The following is a 14,259-nucleotide window of genomic DNA, read 5'->3' as shown; positions in this document are numbered from 1 at the left end:
CCAACACTGCAGTCATGCTTGATGAGATTCTCTATTAATCTGCTCTTAATTATGAACTCACAATTATGCCAGCATCTTTTTTCTACGTGCGAGGCTTAGAGTAACTATAAAATGTGTTTATATACTCAGAAATAAGCAGATTTTATGAGTCATTATTCTACAAAGGAGGGAAAGTAAAGAGGATGAAAAATGTTTATTTACCTTTATAGGCACAATTCATGCTTTATATTCACATTTTTCAGTAGTTTCTTAAACTGTTGGCTACAGCATTAATGTATTTGTATATTTTGTGTTCTGATGACCTTTACAGCAATATATTAATAATATCCAGGATAACCACAAGGTACATCAGAATAGAATAGATCTTTATTGTCACTGCAAATATACAACGAAATGCTGTTTGAGCAGTCCAATGCAGCATAAAAAACAAGATATATACACATAACATTAATACATTACAATACATTAATATACACGCACGAGCCAAGCACATCTCACCCATACCTATGACCACATACACATTCATACCCTTAAACTTAAAATATGGTCTATAATATAAGTATATAAGTTCAGCCTTCAACACAAGAAATAAATGCACAATTACACAAGAAAAAAAAAGATTAAAGAAAAATCAACACTGCTACATCATGTTATGACTTTTTTTTTTTTTAAACAGTCAGCTCCAGGATTAATAACTGATGCATTTCATCTATCTTTATGCAACTGGACTTACTCAAATTCATGTAGATCTGTTAACTTTGTCCTTCGTGGCTCTCCAGGCAAGTCCAGACCAAAGGTTCAGACAGGCCTTCAACTATTCTATGTGATTTCTGGTCCAAGATAGTTAAAAGGATCCTTTAAAAAAAAAAAACCCCCACCAATATTTACAGACGGGTGACAAATTACAGTAAAACCATCTTAAAGTGACTTAGTAAGGTGTTGGGCAACCATGTGCCACCAGAACAGCTTCAATACTCTTTGACACTGATTCAACAGTCTGTGAACTCTACGGGAAGAATGAACAGAATTATTCCAAAAAATATTCCCTCATTTGGTGTTTTGATGATGGTGGTGGAGAGCGCGGTCTAACACGTCACTCCAAAATATTTTATAGTTGGTGAACTGGGTTGATCTCTGGTGACTGTGAAGGCCCTAGCATCTGATTCACAAAACCCATCGCGTCCTTTGGATGGGGGCATTGTCATCCTAGAAGAGACCATGCCCATCGGGATAGAAATGTTATATCATAGTATAAAGGTGATCACTCAGAACAACAGTTTAGATTGTCAGTGACCCTTCCTTCTAATGGGACCCACGCCATGCCTACAAAAGGCCCCCCACAGCATAACAGAGCCACCAGATCCCCTCACTGTAGGGGTCAAGCATTCAGGCCTCTACTGTTTTTTCCTTTAATACTAGCAGCTCAAGGCTGTTTTATAGGTCTTAAGTTGTATGTCTTTTAGGCAGAAGCTGTAAACTAGATAAAGGCAGCAATGAAAAAATACAGAAGATTCGTTATTTTTCTCTTTCTTATGTTCTCCAAATAAGAAATTTAAATGATCCACCACCAAAACCACAGCGCCCCCTAGTGGCCTCTGTTGAGGTTGACTATCATTCAGACAACCATTTAACCTGATGTTTGGATGTCCACGTTTGCTTCATAATGCCAGACATCTGCTGTGCCACTATATTGTCTCCAGAAACTCATAGAAATTCACCTGAGTGGGACTGCCAGACCAGTTTGAACTGTGTGTCCTCATAAACCCCAATCCCAAACTCTGCTCAGATGAAAAGAAGCTGACACAGGACACAAAAACACCAACAGGCCATGTCATAGATTATCTTTTGATTTTAATTGGACATTAATTACAGGATATACATAGTGTTTCATTGAAACAAGAGTGTAACACTGGCGGGCAAAGCCCTCTTTGCTCCTGAGGTCAAGAGATGGCTGACGTACTCTCCAACCAAGATGTGCGTAACGAACATTTTGCTGATTTTGGGTGTGTTCAGGGGTCAAAAAGGACAAAAGACTGCTTCTGCATCAGTGGCTTCCACATGTAACAGTTTTCACAGAATCAACACAGTAGGATAATTCAGTCAGTCTTTACAGAGATGAACAGCTGAAGCTCCTAATTATCTGAAGAAATTCAATATTACAAATTCACTAGCTTGGGGTTTTTTTTGTTTTACAGCTCCAATGCATTATTGTAAAAAAAAAGAAAAAAAAAAAGAAAGTCCAAACAAAACAAAGCATATATACAGTTGAACTCAATAGATATATATACATATATATATACATACAATATTATATAAATATAGTAAAATAGATTAAATTACATTGATTTCACGGTCTTCCATAAATAGATGGACAATAACAGTTTGGTGATGTGTTAAGTTAGTGTTGGAAGCACAGTGCACCGTCAGATGACAGGTTCACAACCTGATGGGAAATAAGTCCACATCAAGCTCTCAAGTTCTTCATTGTGACATATTTCGAAAGCAGAAAACTGCGCAACCATACGAAAAAACACTGAAGATATCGTGACAGAGGCTCTCAGCTTTCTACGTTGACATGTTTGGTTGTCGGTGGTCAATAGCGCACCTGACATATTAGGGTCTTTTTTGCAAGTTTAACAGGTATATTACAACCACTGCATGTGGTCAAATTCAAAGTATTCTCCCATAAAGAAAAAAATTTACGTTTCCCCCGCCCCTGCATTAGGGTGGTGGAACTGGGGGCTCGGCGGCCTCCAGGTCTCAAAGCAGTAGTGTCGTTGCTGCAAACGCTATTCCAACAAGATCTTCAGCAGGTTATTAAGAGTAAATACAGTTTCGAAAGAGTCCTCTTATGAGATACTCTGCAGCTCCCAGTGTCAGGTTGGAAAAGGCAGGTTCTGTTGACTTACACTATGTTTTACAAGGAAAGCTGACGCTATAAGCAAGGTCACAAAGCCTTGGTACAAATACTGAATAGGCGGTGTAGTAGGCCTTGTTTGTGAAAATTGAAATGTCTGTTTTTTTTCACAAGTGTGCTGAACAGTGAGTGCTTTTCAATATACAAAGATGCTTTACAAATACATTTTTGGCAAAGTAAAAAAGGAAAAGAAAAAAAACTAATGGAAGGAACTTAATTGTCCTTGAGGATAAACTTTCAAGTCTGTTGCCTCTTGTCAATCTTCGGGAGATTTGCGTTCTTTTCTCAGCAGGATTTGCTGTTGCTGAGCTCTGAGGTCACAGCCACACTTGCAAACACATAAAACCGTACCTGAGTGTAAGCTGCATTTTGAACTCTAGGACTATGTCATTTTTGATTGAGGCACCTTCAAATATTTGTTTTCAGCTGTACCATAACTACAAAAAAAGACATAAAGGGTAAAAACGAGCAAAAAATGACAATGAAAAAAATTATAATAAAAAGAGAAAAAAACAAGTAAAATACCATCTTTGTGGCCTATAACAGCATACTGTACAAAGTTCAGATACATTCTCTTGGAATGGCATGGTCTATTGCTCAGAAGGTAAAAGCCGAGCATCAAGTGAGTTCTTGTGTTTTTCTTCTTTTACAATAGATTTCGATCTTCATTGGTTGCGCGGTTGTAGCAGTCCAGCTGAGAGTCTCCTCTCCTCAGGCAGGCCGCGGCAGGAGAGGTGGTGTTTAGTGTCCATTGGCGTGTCCCTCTGAGTCAGTAGAGGCGTTTCGGATCCAGTTTGTGATGATGAGGCTCATACAGCCGATCATGACCACGAATCCGCCAATCAGGAAGCAGGTAGCCTGTAGAGGGAAACAATTTCACGTTAACCTAAAATTGTCCATCCAGAGCGACTCGTGGGACACATTTGACATTTTGTGAAATCCAATTTCTTGCTGAGAGTTTGATGAGAAACTTTTTTCCACGAAGACATGCGTATCGATCTTTCCACCTAACACTGAGCAAGAAAGTGAAAAAAACTCTATATACCGAAAAAACAAATAGCTTTTTATTGCTTTAAACTGACTTAACGGCTTATAGAGATGACTTTCTGATGATTTTATAGGTATAACAACAAAATCCGTACCCCAATCTTTTGCACAGATTTCATGGACTCCTTCTTGACCAATTTGATGTAGAAAGCAGAAGGCAGGATAAAGATGAGCATGGCAGCAGCAGATGAACCTAGGTAGGGAATAAATTAGCCATTTTAGTCACAAGAATTTCTATTTGGGATGCTTTTTAATGACATTATTACACACACTAAACACAGACACTTACCGATGAAGCCGAAGATGTCCCTGATGGCTGGGACAAAGATGACCAGGGCGTTGGTGCAGGCCAGCAGGATCACTGTGATGATGGTGTGGCGGACCCAGCTGAACTCCTTTGAGGCGCACAGGAGCTGGTTGATAGAGGTACGAATCTACACAGACAGACACAAAGAGAGGTTATCCTTCATGACTCACTAAATTCTACCAACAAAAACTAAAAAGATAGATCTGAGCTCAACGTCTTTGATACTTACAGGGAAGAGCACCACAGGGACGGTGAGGGTGACAGCGGTCAGCACAGCCAGACGGACGATCAGCAGGAGCACATCAAACTTGTACAACTTGGAGTAGGTGTGCAGCAGCTCATCCTCAACATGAACTGTTTGGAAAGACAGAAGAAACCATTTAGACCTGAAGCTCATAAGGTTTGATTCCTGAACACAACAGGTGTTCCTTAAAAACAGTAGATGAGTAGGAGGCTTCTTAGATGCCAAATTTGTTTATAGCTGACAGAAAATTGATCCGTGACACCTTAAATAGCTTCATTGTGTCTCTTATGTAAACAAAATGTGTTTCCCAAACATGTGTTTTGTAATGTATCTGTGCACATCTCCTGCAAGCCTCATAGCACTATTTCTGGAGCATTTTTACTAAATGTGTTGACTCTATTTAGTGCCTTTCTAGCCTTCCAACCACTCAAAGCAAACATTTCAGTATCTTGCCCAAGAGCTGTGATCAAACGGTCGATCTAACCTTCCTGTTATTGCCTAAACTTTCAGCCACCTACTGCATGTCCTAAAGGTGGCAAACCCCACCTATCTAGTTAGAACAAGCGTCACAGTTATTTCGTAATCCCTATTTGCCCCTGACTCTGACGACACACCAGTTTTTGCACCGTCAAGGCTTTGCTCACTATCATGCTCTTGTATAACTGGTTTGGTGTTCTTGGAAATTTTTTGTACATCTGTCCTGATGTCCCTGCCATGACAAACAGGAACACAAACATGCAGGCATGCTGGTCGGCTGCATCAGGTAGATTTCCAGAATGGATACTCAGTATTTAGTTTGGACTTGGAAGTTACCTCCCTAAAACTTTGGATGTTTTATCCACTCTGTCATTCACTATTCAGGGGCAATGACCACTTGTAAACCCATACTGGAAAGATGACCCTTAGTTGTTCTAAGTAAACTGCCTTGGACATTTATATGACATCACACATTTGTCAATAATATTTAAAAATGTAAAAGGAAAAGCCTAAGGATTTCTGCTTCTTCAGAAATTTAACTGCCATTAATAACTATATGTTAAAATTAGCTTTGAAGAAATTACATAAATTCTTAAAGTGAATTCCAGCTTGATTATAGTATCAGCTATCAGACCAAACTAATGCCTGCCATCATACATTCAGTTTACATATTTCCATGTTAAAGAGACTTACTGTTGAAGGTCAGATATCCAAAGAGGGCAGCCAGCAGGTACATGATGAACATGGCCAGGAAAGACACGTTGGCAACACCCTGCATCTTTCTGCGGGATCGGCTGTTTGGGCGAGAGGTTAGAGAATGTTTCCATTAGACACCAGGACACAGTAATCTTTGTTATTTTTTGTAACCGTGAGATTAAACTGGAGTTTAAAAATGGGAAAATGCTGATAAGAAAGCAGCTGCAGCTTTCAGTGTGGATGAACACGATGAAAAGAAAGCACTCACTCTTTGAGCTCCTCATACATGGGCAGGATGGCCGGGTGGCACACAAAAGCGAAGGTCAGGATGGGAACTGCATAGACAGTCTGTGGGGGGAAAGAAACGGATCAAACTATAAGTTTTACACCCAAACATCACAACAAGTGTTGCTAGTTTTAGTTTTAGTGCAACATTTAATCTGGCATGAGGTTTACCTGTGAGTTGAAGACAAAGTATTTGGGCGTGCAGACGTCATTGTAGTCTACGGCGGAGGTGTTGGAGTTTGTCAAGCTCATGTTCAGCAGTTTCAATGACTCATTCACAGCGTTCTCATCCAGATGCAGAGGGCACGGGATCTGGAACTTCTTGATAATCACCTGGAGGACCAAAGGACAGTTTTTATGAGTTTTTTTTATTGTGGTTTTTGGATTACAATCACATTTGTGAAGTCATATTATAACATGTTTGTACTCAGGCGTCTTTCAGGGCCTACACTAGCACTGGCACTTTAAAGACTGTTAAAGCTGATATTTTGGGCTGACATCCAGTAGATCATGAAATGTGTTCTTGGTAAATTTGTCATTGGAAACAAAAACCCCACTTTCCCGAATCCAGTGACTAAAGACAACACAGCTGCAGCCAAAATTCAGTTTCACTATCACAACTTTTTGTCTTCTAGTGTTTTATGGCACTAGTTTATTGTACATTATTCCTGCTCCTCTGTGTTGGAAGCTTCAGATGTCATGGAAACACTGAACCGTGCTCTTTGACTAAGACTCATGTGGCAACAACAAGCAAACTCGTGCCAAAGGATGTGTGTACTAAACACATGAGCGCATGATTAAGGAAATGAGTTAAGTTTTACTCACCACAATCAGAAAGAACACCATGCAGAGCAGGGACAGACCACTGGTGTAACCAAGGTAACCTGAGCGGAATGGCAAAACACAAACATGAGCTACTGTTTTTATCACCAAGCTGTGACCATTTAAAGACTTAACATTTTAAGTCCAAACACGTGGAAATGCGTCACTGACTTTGAACACAAGAATGTGCAAAATGCATCCGATTTTACAACACACACACACACAAACACACACACAATGCTTACCCAAGTTCCTGAGCAGTGAGAGAGGAAGGATAATGGTGAACGACACCAGCAGTACCAGGTAGTCTCCGTTAGTGTACCATTCTCTGAAACACAGGAAGACAGGACAAAACGTCAGTGAAACTTAGTCATCAATGAACTTGACCATTGTTCTCTGTGGAATCCCCCCTTACTTGAGCATCAATTCATCATTGTTCTGAGGAGCTTCATATAAAAGAGGCACTCAATTTTAAACAACATGTTAAAAGAGATAAAAAAAGACTTGATATCCGGGTTTCCTGTTTTTATTTAGATTTCTTTTGTTTTACAACTTAAAATTTTGTATTTGTTTCAGTTTTATTTCACATGTACCGTCATCTTTCTCCAAGCCAAAGACTGCTTGAGTAACCAGCATCAACAGTAAACTAAAGGTCTCTAAAACGGACAACTTTTTGCCATAAACACATTTATCCACTCTTGTGAATTTTCTTTTACGTCCTATGCTGATCTTCAGCTTCAGGCCCGATCGAACATCTCAGCTGCAGCTCTGTCGGATCCCGTCAACATCTGTCAGCTGACACAAAGTGGCCTGTGCGGGATGACTGCATCGCTCGCAGAAATGGATTCAACAAAGCGGCACTGAGAGGAGCCCGACCACATCAATTTTTTAAACACGGAGCGAGGCCGCACTGAGCTCATCCTGTGTTCCCGTCTCGATGCGGCACCGGCTGCCGTCTTCTAAAAGGGCTCTTTGAAGAGCCGCTCAGAGAGACTGAGCACTGTCCGTTCCTTGAAAATGTCCAGACCCCCCTCCACCCACGCTCGCTCCCCTCCATCCCTGCTCTCCTCCAACACAAGGACAAAGACGCTGCTTCACCTTCTCAGACACTAAGCACTTGAAAAACAACCAGCAGCCATTTTGCTTGACATGCCACTTCCCCTCGAAGTGCCTTTGCCTAAGTAAAGATTCTAGCTCTTCACCACAACAGTCCTTTCAAACACCCACTGCAAACAACCACTCTAGGATGTGAAAACTAATCTGTATTGACATTTGGTTGATACTACCTTACAAATGGTCTACAAGCAGATCTGAATCATAACAAAATCTAATCAATTGTTCCTTGGTAAGAGGCCAGTTCTGCTGATCTGCCCACCCAGTTTCTTAGAAATGTGGTCAGTGTTGGGAGAATTCAGCAGAACTTCCAAGGCAATGTCATAATCCTATATTAGTCTTGATTAGTTTAAGCAAACCAAAGAAACACCTCTAAATGACGGGTCCTATGAGGATGCTGATAATTAGAGAGACCCTGTAGAGTTTTTGACTTCTAGTGCCACAGGGCAATGTTTTTACCAATGGGTCTGCATTTTGTTTGTATTGTGCATGAGTACGATGACGCATTTAATAGGCCTTTGCCTTTTGGCCCTTAACACTAAGAGCAAACATAACTGTTTAAAAGAAAAACTTGACAGGGTACCTTTAAAGACAGTCAAATCAATCGGCCATATCACCTTAAAAGCACTCTGACCGTTTTAAATGTGTACAAACATCTACTTTTACATATCTGGAGGTGAACCAGATGTTGGTTCAGAAGCTAAAAAAACCATCTCAACACTTACCCATTGCTGCCTCCCATAAAGGCTTGAATGACGGTGGGTAGCTCGTACTTGACAATGTAGAGGTAGCTTGACATGGCTGAAAAGACAAAAACAACCACATTTAGTATATTTCCACCTTAGAAAAAAAAGGCATGTAATGTCCACGAGGGGACTCCACTACAAAAATAGTGATGTCTACTATTTGGTGAGGGGCCGAGTTGTTCCATGGAAAGAAAGAAAGTTATGTGCTTGTAGAATGACTCAAGTATTTACTGGAAGCTAGACAGCATTCCGAAAACACATGCTGGTTTGCATAAGCCAAGATTCCTGTTTTCCTTTCTTTTTTTTCTCTCCATACACTCAGTTTATACACAGAGGGACAGCGTTTTAGCTTATGGAATAAACACACGGTAGATAAATATAGAAAATATAGAATGGCAGTTCAATTCTAGTTACATAACACTGAAAAAATAAGAAGCGGAGCCTTTTTCTTGGTTGTTAAAGTACCAATGCCTCTCACCTCCAATGTTCTGCATGGTGATAGAGATGGAAGCAGCGAGTTTCCCCGGCATTCCAAAGGCTTTGTAACCCAGCTGCTCGTACACCAGCGCACCTATGAAGAGGAAATACACAAAGAAAGGAATATTTAGGATTCAACCGTGACTGAAAGAAGCAGTTTTTATGTTTGAATACATGACTGTCAGACAGACTCACCTCCTTCATTGGCCGTCTTCAACAGCAAGTGGACAGAATACAATGAGAAGATGGCAACAGCCACAAGCAGAATCCTGTAAACAGAAGACAATGATCTTTAGCTGGGTGTTGATTTGCAAACAACACAGTCATTCAGAGAGGAAACTGGTCCTCTATGTTACATGTGCTAATCTATAACACTCATATTGAACATGTGTCTTTAAAGGTCAATTCAGTGACAAATTTCCTGACTGTGGTAAACAAACACGTTGATATTTTGCTGAGGTGAAGGACAGACAGTCCTCTGCTACAACTGCAGAAGCTCTATTACATCCAGGTGTGTCTTTTGATAGAATCTGCTAGTGAAACGGGATTATTTCACTCATTTCTGCTTGTTACAACACGTTCCAGGAGAAATTTCAAGCCATTTGTCAAGATACTGATACTTATTTCATGAAAATTCCCCAAAGAGTAGCCGACTTTAGGAAACTATAAAGTGTCAACAATCAGCTTGCCTATGTTGCCTTTATGACTCAAGAGTCAGCAGACTTTTACTAAGTAGGAAAAAGCGTCAACTGTAGCGAAAACCGGCATTTTCTAACATTTTGCGGCCTGGATCAGCAAAGACCTTGAAGGCAGCGATGGTCTGCAGGTTCTATGAGTCAAAAGCAGCATCAGCAGGGTTGCAAAGGACGAAAGGTTCCCAAGCATGGGATCTTCTTAACGCCCCGGGGACGCTGCAGAGCCAGCACTTAATACTGGTTTGTATTAATAGTACAGATGAAAACTAATCTGCAGGTCATTTGAGGCCTGTGCTTCCTCTTGGCATATGACCGTCCAGCCACTCTGAGCCTCTGTCCACTCACCTGCCAGCCAACCTAATCCATCATATCTTAACACTTCATACACTGTGGTTCAACAAATATATGCTTTGGACGACCTTTTATGACGCCTGTTTGTTCTGCAAGAGGTGTGTGTCCAACATGCTGACGAAGCACCAGATAGCGTTTCGCAATGCAATGTAACGCACTTGCTGTGTCGCAGCTATGTTCTCTCAATCAGTGACGGAAGCTGCTAGAAATATTCTCAGTTGGTGGTTTTTTGTGTAATCGCTCACTTCCTGCAGATAAGAGAACTCTCCAATTGGTTGGCAGCTGGCTGACAGTAAGCATCGCCCTGCTCCATTCATGATCTCCTGTGAACGCACTTTAACTCTCCGTTTACATAACCCTGGCCCAAATGCAGCAGGATTAGCTCGGCTAAGCTGCTTCTCTTGCCACTCGCTGTATTTGTAAATTGACATGCAACTGCCAATCAGGAGTCATGTAACCAAAGTTGACTTGCAACCAACTACAAGTGTACATGTTCATATTCTGAAGGTGCTACATTGGAAAACACCTTATCATTGTTTGAAAAAAGCACTCCCCTGGTGTTTCTTCAGCTGGTGTCTGGCTCATGAGTGGATCTCAGAGGCAGTAAGCTGATTTGGTATCAGTGCTGCCAGGTGCTGCTAGTGTGGTAGTAAAACATTTGGCCTCTTTAGAAGGTATTCCTTGCGTGCAGTCTAAAGTAAAGCAATGTTATACGGGACACAGATGACTGATTCTCACATTGTGATCTTACATTGTACTAAATAACCAGCAGGGGGAGCTCTCATAAAAACTTATAATGAACACAGTCTTTTTTCCAATGTTCCCACCAAGATTGGACACTCTTTCCACTATTTTTATCTACAGCAAACATGATAACGATATTTAAAACTGTGGTGAGGATTTGTAAACCTACAAAACCGGTGTAATCTGCACCTCAGGGTCGACACACACACACACACACACTGCTGACAGGAAAACTCGCCTCCTGCAATAGGTACAGTGCATCATGACCTGCAACCTTGCTGCAGCAGACACAACCACATCTGCCTCAACTGAATTACGAAAACAAAAGTATCCTGACATCTGATGGTGCTTTGAACCATTACTGCATTGTTAGTTCTGGGCCTTTCTCTTCTGCTTGAAGACACTTTGCAGTTGTTTTTGCTTCAAAAATGCAAACGCAGTGAAGGCTGTTGGGAAGAGAACCCAATCAATACTAGACTTGTGCTTGAATAGATAAATACTTACACAAATAGGGCGATGCCAGTGTTTGCCATGGCGTAGGACAGACCCAGAATGCCACTGCCCATGATGGCGTTACCCAGGTTGAAGACGGACATGCCAAAGGAGGCATTGCCCTGGTGCTGAGGAGAAAATTAGGGATACGCAGTTAGGAAATGAGGAAAAACTGATACAGCTGTTTGAATATAAATACACTGGAGGACGAGACAAGTGCTTACATATTCTGTCTCATACTTCTTCTTGCCCAGGTTGTGTTCAGGGAGGAAGTTTTGACTCTCGGCATCTATATCAGAGTATTGGCTGTAAAAGAAAACAAAAGACAGAGAAGAGTTTAGAGAAATGCTTGAGCGTGCAAGAAAATGGTTGATTTTATATATTTATATTTTTGTATATAAAGCCTCACCCATTCAGTGGGACCTTCTTGGGGTAAGGGTATTCAGTGCTGTTGGTGCTGCTGCTGTCGTCCTCAGTAGTGACGTTCAAACGGTTCATCTCAGTTTTGGCTGTTGCCTGTTTCATGCTGTACATTTCAAAGTAGAGAGAGAGGAAGAAAAGAGCAGATGTTATTATTTTGCTGTGTGTTTTATTTATTTTGTCATATTTCTGCTCCCTGCGTCATTCTAAACAGCTTGTTTTTCTTTACATTTCTAGCAGCGCGCGTTCACGCCCTTTAGAATAATCAATATTATAGTGAGCGGTGCGCGCCGCAGCCCTTCTCGCATCATGTGACTTTTCAGTGGAAGGAGGGGGGAGGGGGAAGAGAGGAGAGGTGGGGGTGCTGGGTGACGCACCGGCAGTGGAAAAATACCAGACCGGCATCCGAGTCCACCCGACATCACCTCAGCCCCGCTATATACGCTGAATAACAAAAAGCCGCAGTACGCGCTGCTGATTTTGCGCAATTTCTCTCCGAAATCTAACTTAAAGCCAAATCAAAACAGGGTGTGACAACGTCTTTTTCCTCACACACACAACATTTTAAACACCTCACTAAAGGAGGATGAGATGACAGTGAGGAAAAAGCTTCATTTCACAAGTATATTCTAAATATGACATCTTAATATAATTATCTTCTCTTTTTTTTGGCACAGGACCGCGCACATGTAGACAATCACACAACCCAGAAAGCACAACTCCGGATGCTTTTAATGCCATTATTTCCACAGCCGGCTCCAATAGAAACAATGGCACGTGTTGACCGTTTATGGGCATGGCTCTCCATTTTGCGCAGAGGCTCGCGCTCTTGTTCATTGTCAGTTTATGATTAGAGTTTTTTTCAAATCACACAGACAAGGAACCGCTTTTAAACCACTTCCTTCTTTTATTTAGGTTGTGTTTAATGGCTTGTGTGTCAGTGACAACCCCTTGCAACATCCCTAGACATCAACCCAGCACTGCAGCATCACTGTCACACTGTCTCATTATTTATTTATTTATTTATTTGGACCAGGGCTGACCTGATAAGATAGACGCCTCAGGCCTTTCAGAACAAAAAGAAAGGACATTAGTGTCTCTATCTTTTGCGTTTGACATATCTTCACGACTTTAGATTTTAAAGACTGATTAGACCAGACTAGCAGGTAAGCCATCTTGTTGCAATTAAATGAGACTCCCAGTGCAAATTAAACACAGATAATGAATGAGTTATTTACCCATAGGAAAGCAAAAAGAGGAAATAGTGCCATTTAAAAACCCCTGGCACAAAAAAGCGCAAAGCTTGTGCCGCCTACATCCGGTGGTTTTCTGTAAATGATAAGATGCCGGCATTCTTACCTTATGAAGATGTGGCAGGATGCCTGTAAAATCCTTTCTTGTCAAACAGATTCAGCAGATGTCCGGACGTTGTGAGTGACTCCAAAAAACTGACTGATCCTTCAAGATATTTATGTATAGCCTATATAAGAAGATTATTTAAACAAATAAAGAACAGATGGGCCTGTTATCAGAATCGATCTGATTCAAAACAGTACAGACAGTTTAATTATTAAAAGAAGATACTCTTAAAATAAACCCGCCTGATGCGTAAAAGTCAGGAATTTGGATTTTTATTATTATTTCTAATTCAATCGAAATTCCCAAAGATGCGACGCGCTCGGTAAGAGGAAGAGCCTGTTCTGCTGGAGGAGGGGTGGGGACTCACCCTTTATAAAGATGAGCATTGCATCAGCCCGAGAGCTTGAGGGAGGAGCGGAGGCTTGAGTCGGTCGGAAAGAGGAGGAGGCTTTTTTACACTCCGCCGTGACGTGGGTTTTGTATACAAACAGAGCACACAATGACCCAGAGACTCTCCCCTGGAAAACCACAGGAAGCCTGGAGTACACCTCACAACATCCAGGAATACCATATTACAGTATCATAATAATACTAAGAAAACTCATAGAATCACGAGTCAGTAGATTCTTGGATTATCAGAAATCTCATTATGATGATTATATTTTACACAGAGGTGTTACAATACAGTGTGTAAACTCTAAACTCACTAAATAGTGTGTTAATGGGGCTTCCTCTTCTTATTATATGGCTATAATAATCCTGTTGGAAGTAGCAGATTTATTTTTAAGTGTATTTTGAAGTTCATCTGTGGTTTTTAAAAGGCAGAATGAGGTTAACATTCTCTGGTTGAACTTCACAGATACATCGGACGCTTTAAAAAAAAAAAAAAAGGTGGAGTGGACCCAAAGTGGCCCTGATGTCTGTCAGTCCAGATCAGGGAGTGAATGAAGCTTCAAAGCGGACCTCCCCGTCCGAAGGAGATTACGCATTTAAATGCTGTCATGTGACGGCGTCCATCCTGATCCTCATTCACACAGTTGCCTCTCCTCGCCAGGTCAGGTGTGTGT

At 41.1% G+C, this 14,259-nt stretch overlaps 1 protein-coding gene across 2 annotated transcripts; it reads right to left on the bottom strand.

The window, feature by feature from the left end:
* Window positions 1-1,843: 1,843 nt before the first annotated feature.
* Window positions 1,844-13,513, bottom strand: slc38a2 (solute carrier family 38 member 2). Of its 2 annotated transcripts, XM_062443629.1 has the most exons (16): window positions 13,193-13,513; window positions 11,823-11,939; window positions 11,638-11,719; window positions 11,426-11,541; window positions 9,327-9,400; window positions 9,133-9,225; window positions 8,634-8,709; window positions 7,041-7,123; window positions 6,799-6,857; window positions 6,145-6,306; window positions 5,957-6,036; window positions 5,686-5,786; window positions 4,501-4,625; window positions 4,254-4,398; window positions 4,060-4,157; window positions 1,844-3,775 (listed from the first exon to the last, which is right to left on the bottom strand). In XM_062443629.1, the coding sequence occupies exons 2-16, from the start codon at window positions 11,936-11,938 to the stop codon at window positions 3,659-3,661; spliced, it is 1,527 nt and encodes a 508-aa protein (XP_062299613.1). In that variant the 5' UTR covers window position 11,939; window positions 13,193-13,513; the 3' UTR covers window positions 1,844-3,658. The 2 variants fall into 2 exon arrangements, with proteins under 2 accessions (XP_062299613.1, XP_062299612.1); XM_062443628.1 differs by lacking the exon at window positions 13,193-13,513 and having other exon boundaries at window positions 11,823-11,947.
* Window positions 13,514-14,259: the final 746 nt, after the last annotated feature.

Source organism: Scomber scombrus, chromosome 22 (assembly GCF_963691925.1).
Source record: "Scomber scombrus chromosome 22, fScoSco1.1, whole genome shotgun sequence".
Taxonomy (NCBI): domain Eukaryota; kingdom Metazoa; phylum Chordata; class Actinopteri; order Scombriformes; family Scombridae; genus Scomber; species Scomber scombrus.
This window is presented reverse-complemented; position numbering and strand designations above follow the sequence as displayed.